Source organism: Strigops habroptila, chromosome 1 (genome assembly GCF_004027225.2).
Source record: "Strigops habroptila isolate Jane chromosome 1, bStrHab1.2.pri, whole genome shotgun sequence".
Classification (NCBI taxonomy): Eukaryota; Metazoa; Chordata; class Aves; order Psittaciformes; family Psittacidae; genus Strigops; species Strigops habroptila.
The window spans coordinates 141,721,498-141,744,388 of record NC_044277.2 but is presented as its reverse complement, the minus strand read 5'-3'; the positions used below and the strand labels follow the sequence as shown (position 1 = coordinate 141,744,388).

General features: G+C 42.0%; 1 protein-coding gene across 8 annotated transcripts in view; it reads left to right on the top strand.

Moving 5' to 3' along the window:
• TRAK1 (trafficking kinesin protein 1) overlaps positions 1 to 22,891 on the top strand; it is a 142,131-nt gene that overhangs the window by 86,950 nt on the left and 32,290 nt on the right. For all 8 annotated transcript variants that reach the window (XM_030488633.1, XM_030488642.1, XM_030488651.1 and 5 more), the window contains 2 exons: positions 17,934 to 18,010; positions 21,676 to 21,792. In XM_030488633.1, the coding sequence (XP_030344493.1) occupies positions 17,960 to 18,010; positions 21,676 to 21,792 (168 nt within the window). In that variant the 5' untranslated portion in view covers positions 17,934 to 17,959. The remainder of the gene's footprint in view (positions 1 to 17,933; positions 18,011 to 21,675; positions 21,793 to 22,891) is intronic.

The window sequence follows — 22,891 nt, the reverse complement described above, 5'->3', positions numbered from 1 at the left end:
TTAATCCATATGATGTAACAGGCTTAGTTGGCCTGGTTTTTAGAAGCTTAAGATCAGACAGTTGTACTGTCACTAAAAGCAGTGGCTGATTTCTGTGTTTTCCCCCGGTTAAATACAGATAGCTTTCTTTTTAGTGTTCTTTATTATGGTCCTCTGTGTGGTCAAAGTGTTGTTGTGCAGAATCATGGTATGCTTGAATGAGCTGAGAACTGCTTCTCAGTTTTGCCTTAAGGCATGTGCGGCACTGGAGAAACTATGGGAGTTCCATGGTAATGGAATAATCGGCAGGTAATGGAATGATCACAAGGCAAGCACCTTGTGGGATCAAGGCCTCAGGAACACTGTGGTGGCTGGTCTGATTCTGGGCTGCCAGGTTTGCTTGTGCTAAGCCCCTAATTATCTTCAATTACACAAATATATATATAAATTATATATATAAATATATACTCCTGGACATATATATATATATATATATATATATGTCCAGTATCCTCCTTCCCTGAGCAGAGATCTACCGAGAATCACCTAGAGCATGTGCTGGCTGGCTGCTTGGGAAGTTCTCCCCTAAGAGAAAGCAGGGTTTAATGCCTGATAGGCTCCACTAGGTAAGACATAATGTTTCTTTTAAAATTACTTTTTACTTTTTAATTAAAATGATACTTTTTACGTGATGGAAGGATAGTGCTGTCAGTCCTCGGGTGAATGGTAGTCTTAGAGTTTCATGGAGAAAGCTTTAGCTTTCTTTTGCTTCTCCCAGTTAAGTGTGCGAGAAGACAGGAGGATTTGAGAGGTGTGGTGGAAGGCAGTCTTTGGCCTTTGGTACTGGCTTATTAATTTGGGTTTAAAGTAGTATTGGTATTTCCTGTTCATGGAGAAAGGTATTCTAATTGTAGTGGGAGACATAAGGCAGTAGTAGAAAACAGAGCTTTTCCAAAAACCTGGAGCAGATGGCATATTATAAGAGATGCTTGTCTCTTGATGTTTGATGTCTCTACCATTATTTGTCGATACCAGAGTCATTTGCCTGTGATTCTTTTTATACTCAGTAGAGAGTGATTGGTAGTTGCAGCTCAGCTGACCTGTTTTGAATATCTATTTTAAGAGAAGATGAAGCCTCGTTAGCTTATTTCTCTGCTGTACATGGACCCTCCGGAGCTCCTGTACGTGTGTGTTCAACTGTGAATCCCACTCACCTCAACCTTTTTGGTAAATACAGCACTGGATGATAATAATAGGAAACCTCACAAGATATTATCCCATAGAATTATTTTTCTGATTAAATTGTTCATATATTCTTTTGTCAGAGTCACTGGCACTCAGATTTGCATTTGAAAGATGTGGTTTCTTTTGTTTTCCTTTATCTAATGATTATTTCAGTAGCATATAGTTTCTTGTTCTTCAAAGAAAAAAACCAAACAGAACAACACTCTGAGATTACACCAGGATAGAAGGTTTCAATGACTCTCACTGTTACCTCAGATTTAATGAATTCTGTATGGACTGATGTACTCATGAGGTCTTCAACTTGCGTTTGGTGGCAGTGATTCTTTTCTAATACCTTCCAGAAGCAAATGAACAAATGCACAAAATTTACAATTTATAAATACTTACAAAGAGTTTTTGTAGTTGGAATAATGAATTAATCCCCTTATGTAAGGTCCTCTACAGAGTTTATTTTTGGTAAGAGTAAATGGAAGTAGACAACAAAATGTGACACTCTGTTTGAATCACCGCTGTTAACTAACATGACAACAAATTGAAGCTTCTGTAAATAATAGCCATACGCTGTGCTTTTTAGATCCATTTTCAGCTATCATATTGTATAATATGGGTGACAGTTGTCACCTTACTTGGCATTAATGAACTATATTGTGTAGGCAGAATGGGGAGGGGGAAAGAGCTGGCTGTGTACTTGACTAGGCAAAGAGCTACTTTGATAGCAGACTCTCAGATTGATAGAACCAATGATAAAAGAGGAAAAGGTGACACTTTTGTAGGCTCTTACCTGCAAGATAACAGTGTAAAAGTCTAGGTTCATCTAGGTGGGGTTTTTGTAGAGAAAAATAGATTCTTAAAATCTCACACAATGCAACTTGCATGACAGACCCCCCCCCCCCCCCCAAACTACTAAACAACTAAACAAACAGATAGGTAGAAACCCACAGAAACTTTTATGAATAGCTTTGTCCCACTTGTCCCTCTTTCTTAGGCCAATATTTTTCATCCTCTCAATGAACAATGTTTTCTAGAGGAATCCAGGTTGACTTTGGATCAAATTACTTTTCTTGTGGTTTCTTCCATTACTCGTTTTGAGCTGAACAACTCCACGCTAATGGCTGAGAGCTCATTGCCTGTGGTTCAACATGACCACGTATGTGCAATTGCCTCTCTTCTGTTTTTGCTGGCCATGAGTTTCAGCAATTTCTTCTGGAGGAAACAGTGTCTTTTCCTTTTTCCCCTCAGCCAGTCACATTGTGTGCCCTATTTGTCACACATGCCAAAGCTTTTAACCCCTTTTATGTTGGCCTGAGCCACCTCGTCTCGCTCTTGGTCATTCCAGCACCCTTTACCCTGCTTTTGCTCTTCTCTATAACTTTCATCCCCTCCCTGTATTTTCTTCCTGCTCACACTGAAATGTTTTCATCACGTCTTCTGTTTGCAGTTGCTGTTTGCAGCTTCTCTATTCTGTTTTCCACCTGAAGCTCTTGAACTTTCTTGTAGCTGAACAATAATTAACAATGTTAACGCTTGTTCTCCTTGACCTCTCCTTCACTCTAAGAATGATTGCTTATCCTTGCACATATTAGCATGCCTTTACAGACGTGAGACTGTTTCCCTTAAGGTAGCAGTAGCAGAATATTTCATAGTCCTTGCTGCAGCTCTTCAGGAGTTCTTGGTTCTCCATGTTTCTTCTCTGTGCACCTTATTTACAGGTAACCTTGCAAAAACAAACATACATCTGACAGCTCAGCAGGTGGCACAGTCAATATTTTTGCTTAAAATACGCTTCCCTTGACACCTTCTCCTTCACTGTATGGAGAGCTTGGCTGATGTTTGGCCGTTTATGATGAGTTATGATGATTAGCTCCATTTGTCTCCATCCCTGTGGACAGAGTAACTCTGGTGTTACTCTGGATGCTGACTGTGGGTGTGCCATCTAAACCTGTAGATGCCATACAAATGCCTGTAGTGTACAATCTCTGGAACAGCCCTTGCTCTATAGGTATGCAGCTAAAATTCTCATTCAGGTTGTTCTTGTTTTGCTCCTATGGCCTTTATCTCTATAGTCGATAAATATGGTTGCAGCTTGCTTATGTTCATGTAATCATTGATACCATTTTCCTAGTTTTCTGCTTTTTGCCATGTCACTTCTGTATTCCTCCACTGACTCTTTGCTCTTTATGCAGTCAAACCTAAGCTACTTGCATGCTGCTTTATGTGGCTTACATTTCACTATAGAGGTATTTTTCCTCTTTATTCTGCTCAGCTGCTAAATTTCCAGGTGAGTGATTTCCCACTTCATCCCATTCAGTCCCTTTCTGCAACAGTAATGTGCTGTCCTTTTGGGTAAGTGACAAAGGTAATTTGGGTGAGACTTTGAAAGAGTGGGAAGTGTGCAGAACCTGTACAAATTTGAGCATGCAACTTTGCTTGACTGTACATCAGAATAGGAAGCATGTGTTCAATGCCTGGTTTACCCCCCTCCCTGAAAAGCTCACCCCAAACCACCCACATTTCTTCATCAACACATTTTAAATCCAAGCGCTGCTGTTTCAGCCAGTGTTTTTAGGACTTGTTTGCTTACAGAGGATCTTGTTGTTCTAAATGCAGTATTGTTGTCACTAGTCAGTTGTGGTCCAAATGAATGTGGCTAATTGTGCAAAAGTCCAGATATTTTTATTGATAAGGGAAGGTCAAAATTATATGAATGCTGTGGAGTTCCTTGGAAACACTGACTCAGGATCTGAGGGTTTGTTTGTATTGAGTCTAGCCTCACCCTTCTTCAAACTAACTCCCAATTTGTGTGTTTCCTGTTTGATTGCCAAGTTGCTGAAGGCAGGCTGTACCTTAGTGCAGGCATTGGATGAGGATGTGTGTTTTCAGCATTGCAACTCACTTAGCAAGCTTCCTGAAAGGAGTTCAATGTCTTTAGCCACTAATTCAGAGTGGCGATAGCAGCAGATGTGCCAAATTCACTTCACAGTGGCAACCCATCAAAATGAATGTTTGTTCTGATATATTCTTCAAGTTCCTGACTATGTATTTACAGCAAATAATAAAAATCTCTTTTGAATCTTTCCTGATGAGAATATATGTTTTCAGAACCATATACCATTTAGCTCCCACTCCTTCACAGCTGCTTATTGTTTGGTATCTGTTTTAAACCTGGCTCTTAATCTTTAGCAAGCAAATATTCCAGCACTACTAAAAGGACTTAATGCAGAATAGCACTAAAAATGGGTTGATGGCATGAGGGTGGGGTACATATTTGTTCTCCACCCATTATGAATTTGCATCAGCATTTATCTTGTGCTGATATCAAAGTAGAGATTGTAACGCTTATCTTTCAGCTTTTGAATGTCAGAGTCCTTCTGTGTGGCATGAGTTGACATGAGTCACAGGTCAGAAGTCAGTTTGTGAGAAGATGCATTTACTCTCTTTATATTGTCATGTACGTTGGGCAGCAGTATGCCTCTTCTCAGTGTGTCACCCATTGCCCTGCTCTCCTTTATAAGCTTGAACACTTGGTAGCAATATTAAAACCATAGTATGTCAACAGGGTTGGCAGAGGTAGACTTTTCTGTCCCTAATCCTTAAAAGGTGCTTCTTGCCTTCTTTTAAAATGACTTATTTTAGTTACTCTCTGAATGTCCAGTCTCTAGCTGTTGCTGAAATGTGGTGAATTGACACTGGACGACAAGTAGGTACTTAAACCCCTTATTGTCTGATTTTTGCAGGGTTTTTAAGAGTTTTGATTCACTGCTAAATGGCAGAAATGAAGACACAGAAAAGCCCTGAGGAATCAGAAACTGGAAGTAATCCCCATTACATTGCGACTAAAACTACATGTTTTATTGTCATGATATGGGGAGAAAGGGACAATCCTATTTTTTTCCCTAGCTGAGTTCTTGAAGCTATTGCCGTGCTGAATATCGCGGTAAATTTTGGCAGTCAAAGGTTGAGTTGTTAAGTTTGAGTACTAAGATCTTTATTCAGAAATGAACGTTCCTTTCCTCAGCAAGCACTTAAGTGCATTTCGTATCCTTTGGCTATTGTTTATATAAACATGTTATGTTGTTTGCATATTAATATCAAGAGTTTAAAACTTTAGCCAGAATAAGTCATTATGATTATATAAAATTAGTTCCTTCCTCTCTCTTACTACCTCATACTTTCACACCACTAGAGAGTGATAGAATCCCAGACTGGTTTGGGTCGGAAGGGACCTTAAAGCTCATCCAGTTCCAACCCCCTGCCACCTTCCACTAGAGCAGGTTGCTCCAAGCCCCTGTGTCCAACCTGGCCTTGAACACTGCCAGGGATGGGGCAGCCACAGCTTCTCTGGGCACCCTGTGCCAGTGCAGATAGTAGAGAAATTGTTTGTGCATGACCCTAACTGTTCTGCTGGCTTGTCATGTTTGTCTGTCTGCCTCCTTAGCAGTTCTGTCCCCGCAGAGAGTGATGAGCTGCCTTTATCTTGCAGTGCTTCCACTTTGCCTTGTGACACAGATAGGAATGCTTTCTGCGTGCGGCAAATGGCGTCTGTTTGCCATTGGAAGTGAAGGAGGCAACTTGGCAAACATTAGATTTCTATAGCTGCAAAAGTTTAAATAAGAACGTTTAACCTTCTGTGTGTGTGTAGCCAAGTTTAGCAAACACAACTCGTTGGAAACCAAGAGATCTGAGCACAAGGAGTTTTGTTTGTTGTTGAACAAAGAAGAGATATGTACACCCTTGAAAATGCACTAGGGTGCACATGTGAACTTGAGGTACTTTGTTTCCCACAGCAAACAGAAGAGTAAAGGAGACTGGAAAACATGGTATTTGACAGCTGATATGATATATCACTTTAATGCTTTGTACAAGCACAATCTTTTTTGTAAGAGCAATAAGAAAGCCCCCTTTCCCCAGGCTAATTCTTCACCCCATGGTTTCAGTGTGTTGGTGGATGCCGCAGTCAGCCAGTGCTGCAGAACAGCCTCAGCTTTCAGGATCTCTGTGCTGGGTGGGATTGGCATGTACAGGCTTAGGCTGTTCACTGCTCCTGTGAAATCTGTTTCTTGCAGCATTAGGCAACCTAAGAGGTGATTTAGCTCCATAAAGGTGCACGCCCTTCATAGGTGTGACAGTTGGAGGCTGGTCCAACTTCCGTGTGGCTGAGGCACTTGTGGGAGGCTACCACTGTGCTTGAAAGAGCAGGGGCAGAGGAGAGAGGACCTTGGTGACGTGAGGAGTTCCAGGGACAGGGCTTTCAGCCCACCTATTTGTTTGAAATATGCTAGTGGAGCTCTTGAGCACAAACTGGCTACCCTCAGAGCTGGTATGAGGAATAACATAAGTCTTGTAGTAATTATTAGGCAGATGGTCTCTTCCCTCCTCCACCCCATCTGTACCATACAAAGCTGTTGTGCTAAGGATGAATACTCAGTCGCTCAGGAGCTCCCAGGCAGAGCATGTAAGTGAGGAAAGATGGTATCCTGCTTTGTGGAGACCTTGCTTTGCTCTCTCCAGAAATACAGCTTCCAAGGGAATGATTTCCTATCTCCTGTGAGACTGAAGCATCGTGTCTGGGATAATTTCAGCAATGTCAGTAAACGAAGAAGAAAGCTTTGAATATGACTACGAAAAGGAGAATAAGAGAGAATGCACATGTAACAGGCAGAGCCTTGATATCTTGGAAGAAGGTACTTTTCACCTTTGGCTTTTATGCTTCTATGGTAGTAGCACATCAACTGACTTGAGTGATGTTTCTGATTTAAATATACTAAATTTTACAATTTATTTTAATGTGGAGCCAGTACATTCAGATGAAATACTAAGAAAATACATGAATAGGATGAATCTTTGTGTACTTTAAGTAAGAAATACGTGATCAGCCGATGTAGGCTATGCAATACCTTGTTTTATAATGAAAGTGCGTTTGGCATTGTAGTGCATTTTTTATATCTACATCTTGTGTGTGTTATGAAACTGTCTGTATTAGGTTGTCATTCCCAACTGGTTCTTCTAAAAATGAGTAGAACAACAGAGCAACAATGTTGTGCTTACCCATGAACTTGAAAGCACATAGACAGAAATAATCTAAATTTGGGGTCTTGGGACTTACCCTTTCAACAAAACAACCCCAGAATCTTGTCATACTTGTGGAAATAGTGGACATCTGCAGTACTGGAGACAGCTGGCCCATTGGGGCGGGAATGTGAATGTCCGTGCATTGAGAATCCTGCTGCACAACTGCTGTATACAGAGTGCACCCATTCAGGGGCTGCTCTCAGCAAGCTTTTCCAGGGCTTCAGGTACCAAAAGCTAAATGCACTGTTGATGCTATTTCATATGGTGTAAATTTTGCTATAAAACAGCAGTTTTGTGGTAGAGAACTGGTGCTTCCAAATACACTCTCATAAAGCTTGGAATGTGACCCATATTCACCTTCTGAGAAAGCTGGGTCTGAAGCCTCAGTGAATGAAACATGCTCCTTGAATCCTGTTGCATAGGGTTTTCCTGTAAAGACTTCCTCAGAATCAAATATTCCATCTGGATTTCAGTCATAGTCAGTAAGCTATCCATCTCTCCTGTTACGGGTCTCTGAAGGACTCTGAGATAACTTGTGTGTCTGTGCAAAATAGGAAAGTGCTGGAGAGAATACTGGTGAAAGGAAGCTTTAGGGATTGGAGCGGGGAGGAAACATCAAGAGAGGCAAACCCACATTGGTTTTGAAACATAGATCATGTGGAGCTTACTCTTCCTGCTGACTTTATCTTTCATCCACATCTATGTACAGTCTGAAGCTGTGCTTGTTGATTTAGAGAGAGGAAAAAACTGTTTAGTTCCATCTGGGATAAATTTAGCCCTGTTTTTCTACAGTACCTTCCCCTCAGAAGCTCAGTATGTATTTGAAATGCCTTCTAAAGATGCCTTCTCTCCTCCACCTATATATTCAGGTCACCTACACACACAGTCTAGTAGTGACACATGCACTAAAATTATACGTGGAATTTCTCTGTATCTATGCACGTGGGTGCACTTATAAATGATAGTATTTCTCTTGGGGATGAGTCAGTCCATTCTTTAAGTAAAGCAGTTGGAAACACCATTATGTAGCTTTTTCATGCTGAACAAAAGAAACATTTTAGCCACATCTGGCTGTATATCTGATACCAGAAATTGAAAGTCTGTGAGAATAGGCTTCTTTTTAACCTTCTGTAGTTATTGGAAGGGAATAAAGACTGTGATTAAGACTGTTTAACTGTTTGGCTCATTCCATGTGCAGAATGTGTACTCACTACTAGTCTAGTATTTCCATGGTCATTTAGGTCCTGTGACTGTGCTCAGTCTAGTTTTTAACAAACAGGACTAAGGGGCAATATCACACCAGTTGTTTATAAGGGTAGAAAGGAGGACCCTGGGGAGTACTGACCCATCAGCCTCACCTCTGTGCCTGGGAAGATCATGGAACAGATCCTTCTAGGAGACATGCTAAGGCACATGGAGGTGATTTGAGAAAGCTGGTGTGGCTTCACTGAGGGCAAGTCCTGCCTGACCAACCTATTGGCCTTCTGTGATGGAGTGACTACATCAGTGGACAAGGGAAGGGCTATGGTGGTTGTCTGACTGGACTTTTGTAAAGCCTTTGACACAGACCCCTACAACATACTGTGAGGGTGCTGAGGCGCTGGCACAGGTTGCCCAAAGAAGTGATAAATGCTCCATCCCTGGCAGTGTTCAAGGCCAGGTTGGACAGAGCCTTGGGCGACATGGTCTAATGTGAGTTGTCCCTGCCCATGGCAGGGGGTTGGAACTGGATAATTTTAACGTCCTTTCCAAACCAAACTGGTCTGTGATTCTATGATTCTAACATCCTGCTCTCTAAACTGGAGTGAGATGGATTTGATGGGTGGACTGTTTGGTAAGGAATTGGCTGGATGGTTGCATCCAGAGAGTAGTGGTCAATGGCTCAATGTCTGGATGGAGATCAGTGATGAGTGGTGTCCCTCAGGGGCCCATACTGGGACCAGTACTGGTTAATATCTTCAGCAATGACCTGGCGCGATGGAGGGCACCCTTGGCAGGTTTGCAGATGACACCAAACTGAGTGGTGCAGTTGACACCAAGGGACATGATGCCATCCAGAGGGACCTAGACAAGGTTGAGAAGTGGGCACATGTGAACTTTTTGAGGTTCAACAAGGCCAAGTGCAGGGTCCTGCATGTGGGCCAGGACAACCCTGGTATCAATACAGGCTGGGGGATGGAGGGGTTGAAAGCAGCCCGGAGGAGAAGGACTTGAGGGTACTGGTGGGTTGAAGGCTGGACATGAACGGGCAACATGTGCTCGCAGCCCAGAACGCCAGCTGTGTCCAGGGCTGCATCAAAAGAATCGTGGCCAGCAGGTCAAGGAAGGTGATTCCCCGCATCTACTCCACTCTGGTGAGGCCCCCCTGCAGTCCTGTGTCCAGCTCTGGAGTCCTCAGTACAGGAAAGACATGGACCTGTTGCAGAGGGTCAAGAGGAGTGCCACAGAAATGATCAGAGGGATGGAGCACCTCTGCTTGGGGAAAGGCTGAGAGAGTTGGGGTTGTTCAGCCTGGAGAAGAGAAGGCTCCTGGGACACCTTACTGCGGCCTTTCAGTACTTAAAAAGGGCCTATAAGAAAGACGGGGAGAGACTTTTTAGCAGGGTCTGTTGCGACAGGACGAGGGGAGATGGTTTTAAGCTAAAAGAGGGAGATCGAGGCTGGACGTGAGGGAGAAATTCTGTAAAGTGAGGGTAGTAAAACACTGGCACAGGTTCCCCAGAGGGGTGGTGGATGAACCATCCGTGGAGACATTCAAGGCCAGGCTAGATGATAAGGGCAACCTTATCTAGTTCAAGATGTCCCTGCTCATTGCAGGGGGTTGGAGTAGATGAGCTTTGAAGGTCTCTTCCAACCCAAACCATTCTATGAGTTTATGATTCTAGAGCCTCTATCAGAACTAGCTTTACTCTTGGCAGTGTGACAGAATGGCTTCTCTTGATGAGAATGGGAAGCACCTTCATAAGGATCTAGGCAGGACAGTCCTTGAGTCAGTGCATTGCTTTGGAGTTGTAAATGTGTCTGACAGCACTTGTTCGCTCTTGATAAGCTGGTCTTTGAGCTGACTGCAGTGAAACTGCGCAGGGGTGTCTGTTGATAATGTGTATCGGTTGTTGTTGATAAAATGCCTGTGCTGGGAAGGGGCAGCATGAAGTTTTCTTTGGTAAGTGATTTGTTGGGTCAGCTAATTCTGAAACTGGGAAGTGTTTTGATTCTTGCTTTTGCAGGTGGAACAGGAAAAGACTATTACCTCTTTAGGACCTGCAATGGCAGCCAGTCATTACTATTTCAATTTACTAATGTATTAGATTGAGTCTTCCTTATCTAAAGTAACAGGTGAATGCAAGCTAAGGATAGAGCTTAAGTTTAATTAAAAAGAACCCTTTTGTGATCCCTCTTAAAATCTCAAGTTCAGACACTCCGGGGGTCTGACTTTGAGAAAATGTAAAATACTTGGTTTATCTTACTAAGACATTGAGTAGAGGCCTTACAGGTCCCTGGAATCTGTAATCCCTAAAACAAAGCAAATGGAGCCTGGTAATTCTTGAAAGCTTTGGCACAGCCAGTCCCCCCCCAAGAGCTGCAATAGGAAAAGATCATGTATTTAAGAGAGGGAGAGAGCTGGTTGTAACTTCATTTTAGGATTTTTGGAAAGATGTACAGTCCAGATCCTGGTTTAAGCTTTACACCCATTCATTAGTTGCAAGGATGCAGTCTGGCCATTTGTTGACAAGAAATGGATGGAAGAGAATGTCAAGACAGTAATTCAATGGCTAGTGATCAAAAATCCTGCAAAAAAAGGATTTTTCTGCACTTTCAACAGAAGAGCTGTGCTGAGCTATATCAGTAAATGGTGTTTGCATTAAAGTGATCGTGAGTTCTCTCCAGGTGCTTTTCCTTGTCTCCTTAGTTTCCCTTTGTGGCTGTATTTTCCAAGTTACCACATTGGATCTGTGTTTCTGCTAACAGAAGGACTAATTGTGTGATGTTCTTGTTGACGTTTCCTTTAGCTTGATTCTTTATTCATCACAAGAAAATCCAATGCAGTTCATGGCCTGCTTAGAGGAAGTACTTTGAAATGGAGGAGTGTTCAGGAATAAGCTTTAGAAAAGAAATAAGAGCAAAGTTTTTTTTCCCAAACCTGAGATTAAGAGATGGCATAGGTTTGTATGCGAGGCCTTAGTATTGGATTTACTAAGCTCTTTGAATACTGTATGAAAAAAATGGCAGCAAACACCCTTCAAGCCATAGCTTAAATGGCAAGATAAAATCTCTTCTAGAAGAATCAGTAACTGGACTTTAATATTAAAAGATTAATTTGCAAACTGTGCCATTGTAATCGCAGTAACCCAGGCTGTAACGTTAAAAAGAGAAAAAAATCTATTGGCATTGTCTATTGAACTTATGGTGGTTATTTTCTATAGAATCATAGAGTCACAGAATGGTTTGGTTTGGAAGGGACCTTAAGATCATCCAGTTCCAACCCCCTGCCATGGGCAGGGATGCCTCACACTAGACCAGGTTGCTCCAAGTCCCTGTGTCCAACCTGGCCTTGAACACTGCCAGGGATGGGGCAGCCACAGCTTCTCTGGGCACCCTGTGCCAGCACCTCAGCACCCTCACAGGGAAGAACTTCTGCCTTAGATCTAACCTGAACTTCCCCTGTTTCAGTTTGAACCCATCACCCCTTGTCCTATCGCTACAGTCCCTGATGAAGAGTCCCTCTGCAGCATCCTTGTAGCCCCCTTCAGACACTGGAAGCTGCTCTCAGGTCTCCACTCAGCTTCTCTTCTCCAGGCTGAACTCAGTCAGTGCTTGCTGACTGAGTATGTATCACTCACAACATCCTGTTCTTTCCGCCTCCTCCACGCAGCTCGCCCACAGTGTGACAGGACAGCTGTGAAGCAGTTGGCGTGCTGTGACCACTCTTTATCCTCTAAGCAGGGTCAGAGCCACCCACTGAGCTCCTGGGCTGCCTTCTGGAGGCGCTGGCCTGCTCCTGTGCTTGGGGAGCAGAGGGGAGGCGAGAGGAAGTGCTGGTTCTGTTCATATTTGGCCTTCTAGCAAGTCTTAGGAGCACATTTGTTCAAGCTCCAGTGACATTAGTCTCAAAATTTTGAAGCTCTTCAGATGAGTGTGTTCTCTTAGGGCTGTCTCAGGCAGGGCTGTGACAGGCAACAGTAGACCTGAAGACTGCCCCAGTATAGCCAGGGCTGTAAAAACCTCTTTGGAGGAGGAGGAGGTACCATGTTTGTCTTTCAACATGTAAAATCTTTCTAGTCTGGATCAGAACCAGAGCCAACAGCACATTTTTGGTATAATTTGAAAGGGAATATACGTAATATGGTACAGTTTGAGAATTCCTTGTGTGCTTGGCTCGAGTCAATGTAGTGCTCACAGTAACCAGTGCCAGAGCAATAACTATTAGTGGCTCTAGAACTGAAGCTGTGATTTTTAGCAAGTGCTTTATCCTCAGACTGCAGAAATAGCCTTTCAAAAATGAAACCAATGTAAGCTGAGGAGTCTGAGTCTGCCAGAGTCTCTAAGGTTTGCTGGCACTAAGGAGCACGGCTGGTCAGTCAGCGTTACTGTGATCTGTACACCTCAGTGCACAACATTTAGGATGTGATGAACTTGCCATTGTATCCTCGGTGTTTGAACAGAGCTCTAAGCAGAGCAGAAGGGAGAGAGAAGCTATTTCTGAGGCAGAGCATCGTGACTGATCAGGAGTATAATAGCCTTGCCATAGTTAAAGGCTTTGGGTAGGGAGCTGTTATGAAACAAAGCAATGACCCTTGCTGCCACCTTGCCAGTAAGAAGCATCAGTATTAGAATTGCCAGAGATCTCTGCTCCATGAACAGTATTCCCTTATCCTGATGTACTTTCTGAGGAAATAAATTTTGGTAGTAGGGAAATCCCCATGCACTAGGGCCTTCCCTGTTGGACACTATCATTATATAGGTCAGTATTATCTGCCCCTAAAGTGAAACTTTACCATAACATCTTTTCCCCGTTCTGTTTTGCAGTAGTAGGAAATAGATGGGAAGAGGAGCAGGGAGAGCTGGGCTTTCCTCTTCAGCCGTGGCTGCTCTCTTGTAGTTCTTTAGTTTGTCCCTCATTGATAGTTCTCAAAAATGAAAAGGAGGGATGCAGAGAGCAGGGGCTGAGGACTCTGATTGCTGCCTCCTGTGAGTTATTTTTCTTGCTTTCTTTTTCTCTTCCACCTGAATCTACTGTTTGGTGGGTGGTGGCTGATTGCTGCAGCTCCCAATAGTGGGATTCTTGCTTCCTTTCCCTTCCATTGGTCTTTCCTATTCCTGGAAACATACTTTTCCTCTAAGTAGCATGCTAGATGGCTCTTTCATGCAGCAATTCAGGAAGGTCCTTGAGCATCTTTAGCTTGGGAATCGGTCAATTCTGAGCTCTCAGCCTGAAAGAAGCTTCCAGTCAGATGCTGCAATAAATAGATGGCAAGAAATAAACGCAGAGTACATCCTTTCAGCTGTACTTACATTGGGAAACACAGGGATGTGGGTACATTTGCAAGCTTTTAGAAGGTTAGAGGATGGTGCTAAATACTTTAAGGCAGAGGAAATACTTGATCTGTGTAGCATTTAGCCATTTGTGTCTTTGGCTGTTAAAAAAAGACAAAACCAAGCCAACACAAACCCCACAAATACCTGGAACTGCAGATGTGTTCCTGCTAGCATGTATTTAATGGTGTTATGAAAATAATGTGTTAGGAGCTTTCTCTGTTCTTTGTTTCCTGTTTTGAATCTGTAGCATCAAAGCAGTTAGCAAATCACATTTTCTAGCTCTGTTTCTGGAATTCTCTGGTCTCTCCACTTGATGTAGACTTTTCTTCATTATTATTCTTTCTTGTCTAACACCCTTCTCAATAAACTGAGAGATGCAAAATGTATTTGATTTAGATGTTTGCACACATCCATGCCTTTAGACACTGTGCTTCCTATCACCCTCAAGCAAAAATACTACTGATTTGCAAGTGAGAAAAAAGAGGTCAGTAAATTGGCACTGTAGGGTTTGTATTACAGAGCACTGTCCTTCATTTGCTCTTGTTTTGTCTTTACAGTGGTGTCAGTTGTACTCATCAGAGACTCCAGCAGGTTGGAAACCTACTATGCAGAATCCATTAGAGGTGGAGAGTTTGTGGGGATTTTTTCCCCTCAATACTGCACTGGTCAGAGCTCAAAATGATTATTTAAAGTAGTTTGTCTTTTTCACCTGTAGATTTTTTGAACACTAAGGAAATAAATATCTCTGCAGTAGCAATTGGCCATCTGTTACCTTGTAATCTGTGGAGGCTGAATGACTACATACTTAGCACAGATTTGAGTTTTTTTAATGCTTCTCAATTGCTTTCTTGCCCCTCGCTTTTCACCTTCTCTTCCCCACAAGCCTTGATTTCTGAGGGATGGAGAGCAACACCTCTTTGCAAGTTTGTCCTCCTTCCAAGAGGAAAGCCTTCCTTACAGTTAGTAGCTGTGTGCTTCTGCTCTATTGTATATTGATAGGAGGTAGTTGACTGGAGGAGGTATTAGATATGATCAATGAAAGTTTGTTTCCACTTGGATGTTGAAGAGGATGTGTAAGATACCGCTGTAGGATCCTGCCTCTGGGGAGGAAGAACCCCAGGTACCAGCACAGGTTGAGGGCTGACCTACTAGAGGGCAGTTCAGCTGAGAAGGACCTGGGGGTGTTGGTGGGTTATAAGTTGACCATGAGCTGGCAGTTTGTGCCCTTGAGTCAGGAGGGACAAGAGCACCCTGGGGTGCATCGGGAGGAGTGTGGCAGCAGGTCGAGGGAGGTGAATCCTCCCCCTCTACTCTGCCCTGGTGAGGCCCCGTTCAGAGCACTGTGTGCAGTTCTGGGCTTCTCAGCACAAGACAGACAAGGAGCTACTGGAGAGGGTCCAGCGGAGGCCACAGGGATGATCAGGGGTCTCGAGCATCTCTCTTATGAGGAGGGATTGCAGGAGCTAGGCCTGTTTAGTCTAGAGAAGAGCAGGCTGAGAGGGGATCCCATCAATGCAGATCAGAATCTCAAAGGCAGGTGCCAGGAGGATGGTGCCAGACTCTTTGCAGTGGTGCCCACCGACAGCACAAGGAGCAATGGCCATAAACTAACACACAACAAGTTTCACCTCAACATGATGAACAACTTCTTTACACTGAGGTGTCAGAGCACTGAACAGGCTGCCCAGGGGGGTTGTGGAGTCTCCCTCTCTGGAGACATTCAGACCTGTCTGGACACGTTCCTGTGTGACCTGCTCTGGGTGGCCCTGCCTTGACAGGGGGTTGGACTGGGTGATCTACAGAGGGCCCTTCCAACCCGGATGATTCTGTGTTTTCTGCTGTGAAACCCTTACAGAGTGGCAGAGTAGTACATGAAGAACTTCGTTTTAGCAATGATCAACAGAAATTTGATGGATCTTTTGAGATATAAAAGCTGTTGGTGACCATGTTGCTATTGCTTTGCTACTAGTACATCTGTTGTGATAAAGCTGTGGTGTTACCCTGCAGAGTTAAAGATGAAAGGGCAAGTTCTGAAGGAATAGCCAAGTGAGCGGCCATATAAATCAACCTTTATCATCAGTCTCCCAGCAGAGTGACTTTCTTCTGCCTGTGGAAGCACTGTCCTTTTATCAGCTTTCATGTTATGAAGGTTTATACATTCAGCTGAATTGGGGTGGTGTAAGGTTGCCATAGTCAGAATTAGTAGTGACTATTACTAATAGATACAGAGTTAAAATGAGATTGCTAGTGACAATCTCAAACATTATTTTATAGTAGTGAGGGAAGGTAGTAACTAAGGGAACTATTTAGTGTACGCTTGTTTTGGAAAATAACCTGCTGGTGTCAGGGTTTCTCGTAAGTATTTTATGGCATGACTTATGAACTCGCTATGTTTAAGAAAGAAAGGGTTTATGGTGGGGTTAATTTTCTTATTGTCGATAGTCTGCTGGATGTGTCGCCATGTGAAGTGTTTATGGAAGGCTTCTGTTTAACCCCTTTGTTTATTACAGTTTATGTTCTCTGTGAGTTACTTCAGGTTTGTTCTGTGGATCCCGATTAGTCTGCTTTAGAGTAATACAGCTTGTAGTACAGGTGCACTGTATTTTTGCTTGTGCAGTGGTATAGTTCTTTATATCACTATGTAATGTGATATACTGCAAACTACTACTTTGAAGTGTAAACTCTTTACCCTTGCTGCTTTCAGACTTAATTATTTGGATAAGTGGAATTATCTCTTGAATACATTTGAATGGCATTCTTTAGAGTTCACTGGCACTGTTGATGGCACTAAATACTGTAAATGTTCTTAGGATCTAATCCTCAAAAATAGAATTTCAGAAAGGGGAAAATAAATAGAAACAAATTGTACTTCTTGCTGTAGCTTAAGCAACTTTCTGATATTTATGTATGGAAAAGAATCCTCCAACATTTCAACAGCTACCTAAGTACTGTTGCATTTGATAGATTATTGATGTGCCTTAGGTGGTGACCACTGTTTATAAATATTTATTGTATATTTAAATATTGGGTATAAATTATATATTGTATATGTATAAATTGGGCAGTATTGTTTCCTTGGTGTGACAAACAGTCTCCTGGTAATGTCACTGTACTCAATACACTCCCCCTTCAATCCCCAGTTAAATCTTATTAGGCCTTATCTGCCTCTCCCTGCCTTAATGTGCACTAGAGCAGCATCAGCTCATTTGTCAAAGTGAGCTTTAACTGACATTGTCAAGGGTAAATCCCCTGAAGAACAATTAGTGCTGCAGCAGCCTGATTACCCCTGATCCATATGATCAACTGAACTTCATTAACAATCCCTTTTCCCCAGAATTACAGGGTTCGAGGAACAGGTATAGCTGAAAATAAAGTGAATATGAGGGTAGAGCAGAAAGTGCTGTTGTTTCCTCTGATTATTGGTGGATTTTTAGACAACTTGCAGACTTCTAGATATGACAGTGTATCTTCTAAAAGGATCACCTGTGGTGGTAGACTAAACTTCTGCATGCTTTCTGCAGTCTAACAAAACAGGCTCCCTCTTAGTGATTAATCGTCTCATCCAGTCTAAATATTTTTATTAGTGATACTACAGCCACTGTGGTGTGGTCTGGGTATTACAAGAACCATTTATTATTCTGCATGCATTTTGTATTTGCTTTGCAGTCTCTCATCATAGAACCCATTTCTTATCAACTTAATGACACAGTATCTTTATCGGAGTTGCTTATTGATCAAGTAATTCTACTGCACGTAATACAATGAGTAGGTGACATGGCAGAATCCTAATTATGTGTCTAAGAATGCCTGGTTTCACTTGTTATAAACTCAAGGCTTTCCTCTTCAGTGAAGTTTTAACATTTTAAGTTTGCTCTGTCACTGACAAAAGCAAACGCTCATTAAAAAAGAGAAAAGTTAAACTCAGTTTAACTTGAGGCTTTGATTATTTTTTGAGGGTAGGTTGGGGTTTTTTAATTTTGCTTTCGATATACTTACCCAAAGTTGACATAAGTAGTTTTAAAAACCTAAAGGGATATTACAGGGGTATTTTCCCCCTAAAAGTGTTGTCAATATGATGAATGTTTTGTTTTATCTCCTCACAGTTTTATGCGCTGAAAGAGTGGGCCAGATGACTAAAACATACAATGACATAGATGCTGTCACACGTCTTCTTGAAGAGGTAAGTGAGTATTGCATCTCTTGAAACACCCATTCACAATATGAGAAAGTAGGGCAGAAATTACATGGTACCACCACTAAAGACTGTTGGTAGGCTGTCCTCCAGTGAGAAGGAATCGTGCTCTGAGTGTACATACACTTTATCTCATTGGTAAAGTAAACATTCTTTCTAAGTAAAGGTCATTTTTGACCTCAGTCATATGGATTTGTTCCTTGTGCTTATTTTAACCTGTTGAGGCCATTTAACTTAATCTTGGCCAAATACTTGCCATAAAGAAAGAGGAGGGAGGGGATCATCTTAACATGTCACATACTTGTATAGTACACTTGAAGCTAATAGTGTAATGGGAAGTGGTGGAATCACCATCCCTGGAAGTGTTCACAAACCGTGACCTTGGCAGTGCTGGGGAATGGTTGGACTTGATGATCTTAAAGGTCTTTTCCAGCTTGGTTCATTCTATGATTATTGATGGATTTATTCTCTTTTAAAATTAAAAAAAAAAAAAAAAAAAAAAAAAGCCCAAACCTTCACAAACAGTCTTGTATTTTTAATTATTATCTCAGATAATGTCTTTCCAGAGAAGTGCCTAGACACAAAATCAGAAAATACCTCATACTCCATTGGTCTCCAAGCCTTTTCTTCTTTGCCTTGTGTTTGGTAGGTTTGGGTGGGGTTTTTTGATATCATTATTATGTAAATTGTTGTTCTGTAATCCTTGGCACTCAAGCAATGTCAGAAAGCAACTGTCAAGCTATGATGCTTATGTTCAGTAAATGTAATGATAAATCGTTTGACTGCTTTTCTGCAGTAAAGCCGAGCAATAATTTTTCAAAATAATGTTTATGAAGATTTTTTAAGTGAAAATTGTTACAGTTGTATTGGTTCACCAAAATCCCAGACTGGTTTGGGTTGGAAAGGACCTTAAGATCATCTAGTTCTAAGCCCCTGCCACAGACAGGGACACTTCACACTAGACCAGGTTGCTCCAAGCCCCGTCCAAGCTGGCCTTGAACACTGCCAGGGATGGAACGTAATTCATGACTAAATGTAATTTAATCCATCATGTCCATTTGCTTACTCGTTGCAGTAGCATTGTCAAAAAGGGTGTTTGTCTGGCCAAGATACATTGGATGATCTCTTCTTCCTTTAATTCTGCAAGGAAACGAGTATGGGAATGCTCACGTCTCCTACTTCATACATCTGATTGCAGTACAAAGTCCTGCATTTTGTGCTTGGAGCTAAACTTGTTTAAACAACTTTATAAAATATCAGTTAAAGCTGATGCTTTACCCAAAAGACTTATCCTGGAATAATCCATAAACTTGTAGTAGCAGTCTGTTACCTGTTTGTGTCCTGTACCGTTTGTGTTGTTTGGCTGAGATTTACTTGCATTTGTTTCCATGACTCCTTCTAGTAATGATGCAGCATTCTGCCAAACTGCTTCCTCTGCTGAGTCCATGTAGCCAAAGATCTATAGATCCAGAAATCACACTTGTGGGAGCAATGCTAGAAGGACTTCCTGAGCCAGTGTTTAAAAACTTCTGGGGTGCCTCCCTATCTGGATGTTAGCAAAGGAAAAACGAGCAAACATGTAATAGGCAAACCTGTAATAAAACAAATACTTTTTATTTGGCCATTATTTGTGACTGAATCACTCTGTTCCTAGCCAGACATGCGCTTACAGCTCCTTTCTCTGTTCTCTAAATGCTGGCTATCGCAAGAGATTACATCCATTAGCAGAATTTAAGGTGTAGCTCCATCTGCTCCCTTCATAAACAAGTGAGGGAAAAAAACCCGAAAGCTACGTCTTGTCTGTCCTCCTTGTTGGCAAGTTCAAATGAGTCTATCACAACATTGGCAGGGTGAGAGGTGCAGCATTCTGGGGGGGTAGATAGGAAAGAGAAATCTCAAAACAAGATGTGTGCAGATACTTTGAAAATCTGTGCCTGTTGCCCTGAAACTAAGCCAAAGAGGGGACAGCTGCTGCTTACATGATGAGAATAGCAGCAGATTCCTCCATGAACCTGCTTTTTCATCCTTTCCTAATAACACTGTAAATGTGTCTGGCTTCAGTATTGTTTTTTACACATTGCTGTAATAAACCAGTTTGTTATCACTGTAAGAGGCCTGACCCCAAACTGAGATTTAGAGCTGAATTGTTAAGAAAACTCTGTAAGAAGTCTAGGGAGGTTAATTAAAGAGCCTGGAAATCACTTAATGTTCTTAAATCTGAATTTAGAAACCTTGCTCCTAGACAACTCTTTCTCTATAGATGCAACAATGTATTTTTTTCACTTCATATTTACAAAGAGCCAAATTACTGCACAATAAGTTGGCTGATATGTAAATCAAACTTTTTGGGTTTTTGATAACTTTGTGGGACCTGTTGTTCTGAAAGATTGTATGTAAGTTTTTATAGCTGGATAATGCCAGTAGCTGTCAATGCAAATATAAGTCTGACTTCAGAAACCATTTGGAAAATGCTATTTATAGATACAGCAGTGATCAATAGCCTGTCATTTTATTTACTGATTATTATGTATCTTCCTTTTTTTTCCACTATGAAAGCCTCTTCATTCCAGTTCATTGACTTCAAATCGATGTGATCAGTAGCTGTGGGCTTTGTAGGCTTCGTCATTAATGTATACATGACATAAGGTAGCTTTTAGTCGTAAAATCTATATGGATGTTGAGGGCAATAAATAAGCTCCAAACAGTATTTTCAGTGACAGGGAGAAAACTCTTCCTTAAATAGTGCTATTTTAAACATCTAGTAGTGGAATGTGACAATTATAAATAGAAATGCTTAATAAATGGCACAGTTTTGTGCAGTTTCTCATTCTCTCCCAGCCAGATTACAAGCCCATGTGTCAGCTTAGTGGAAGCTGAGACATGTGTAGGTACATGTCATCAACAGGATAAGTTTCTAGTTTTTATTGGTACATATGGTGAACTGTGTCGATGGGTTATTTCCAGTTCTGCACTCATGGAGGAGGGGGAAGAAGGAGCCAAGCATGGCATGAGAGTGAACACTTCATGTAGATTTGGACATCTGCAGAAAGGAAAGTGATAGAATTTGTTTTTATATGAAAGCACTAATGGACGGATGTACACAAGGAATATGATAGAAGCTGAACTTTCATTGTGGTGGAAGTGGCTTCTGCTCCTGCACACCTTACTGCCTTCTGTTTTAAAGTGGAGGAAGTGGAAACTGAAGAATGCTTTGAAATGCTTAAGTTCCTCGGTGTACTTACTGTGCTGCTGAATTCTTTAAAACATAACCTCTGAAGCTCTGTGATTCATTCTGCAAATAGTATAGCAAGGTGATGGAAGAGTTTCCGTCAGTAGTTTCTCAAACAAAGCTGTAATAGAGAACCAGATCTGGTTTCACTTACACTGTTTTACTGTACATTTTGGGGCTGTGCTTTCATGTGTGTGATTCAGGAACTCTGTATCAGTTAGTCTTTCCTGGATAATCGCCGTAACACAGGCAGAAACGGGGGAAAAAACTAGCAAGAAATCAAACAAGCAAACCCTCACAGAAGCAAGAAGTCTTTTTATTGTTCATGTACTTGTTCCTTCCCTTTTATGACAATTTTACCCTCCCTATGATCCTTTGGTGAATAAAAAATTGAAATGACCTTTCTTTTCTTAATGCTTCACAGAAAGAACGGGACTTAGAATTAGCTGCTCGGATTGGCCAGTCACTGTTAAAGAAGAATAAATCACTGACAGAAAGAAATGAGTTCCTGGAGGAGCAAGTAGAACACATCAGGGAAGAGGTAAGATTTTTGTGTCTGGGGCCTCTATTTTCAGTGATGGAGAGAATTTTCCTTTTAGCTTCACTTTGTCCGTACTTAATTTTCGTGAGCATCCTGTCCATAGCAAGTCAAGCTGTGCTGCAGCAGTTTGGCCAGCCACTTTTACAGCCTGTACACTTCTAGAAATGTGATCAAAAAAGTTACTTGACCTGTTGGCTCAAATCAGGTGATTTGAGGAAAAAAACCCAAGCAAACAAAACTCAAGCCATTGAATTTTGCTCTGCCTCAGACTTCATTTTCCTTTGAAACCAGCTGCTCTTTTTCTTGAGTCACTATTCCCACTGTTTTCTTCTACTTGTTTTGTCCTTGTTTCCCTGTTTTGTCCTTGTTCCCTTGCAAGGTTCATGTTTGGTTTCTCAACAACCAAACCCCGACGTCCTTCTCTGCAGGGCTGCTCTGAATCACTTCTCCACCCAACCTGTAGCTGTGTCAAAGTAACATAGACCTGTACAAAATATGTTAGATTCTTGGCTTTTTCTTTTGAGTTTTATTGTTGGATGGTGCTTAGGTTTAGGAAGGAGCCGTGATTGTTTTCAGTAAAGACTGATGGAACTGAGACTTTTCCTGCAGTGCACTAGGGAACAGAAGGTCACGGGTTGAGATAAGAACAGTCCAGTAACTAAGGTATAATACAAAACTACTACTGCTACCACCAATAATAATAAGGGGAATAACAAGGGGAGAGAATATAAAACTAAAAGGGGAAAAGAAAACAATAAACACAAGTGATGCACAATACAATTGCTCACCACCCGCCGACCGATACCCAGCCCAACCCGAGCAGCGATCTGGGCCTTCCGGGTGACTCCCCCCAGTTTCTATCCTGGGCATGACGTGCTGTGGTATGGAATACCCCTTTGGCCAGTTTGGGTCAGGGGTCCTGTCTCTGCTTCCTCCCGGCTTCCCGTGCACCTCCTCAGTGGCAGAGCATGAGACTGAAAAGTCCTTGATGGGAGTAAGCATTACTTAGCAACAATTGAAAACGTCGGTGTTATCAGTGTTGTTCTCACACTAAAGCCCAAACGCAGCACTGCACCAGCTACTAGGAAGGAGAAAAATA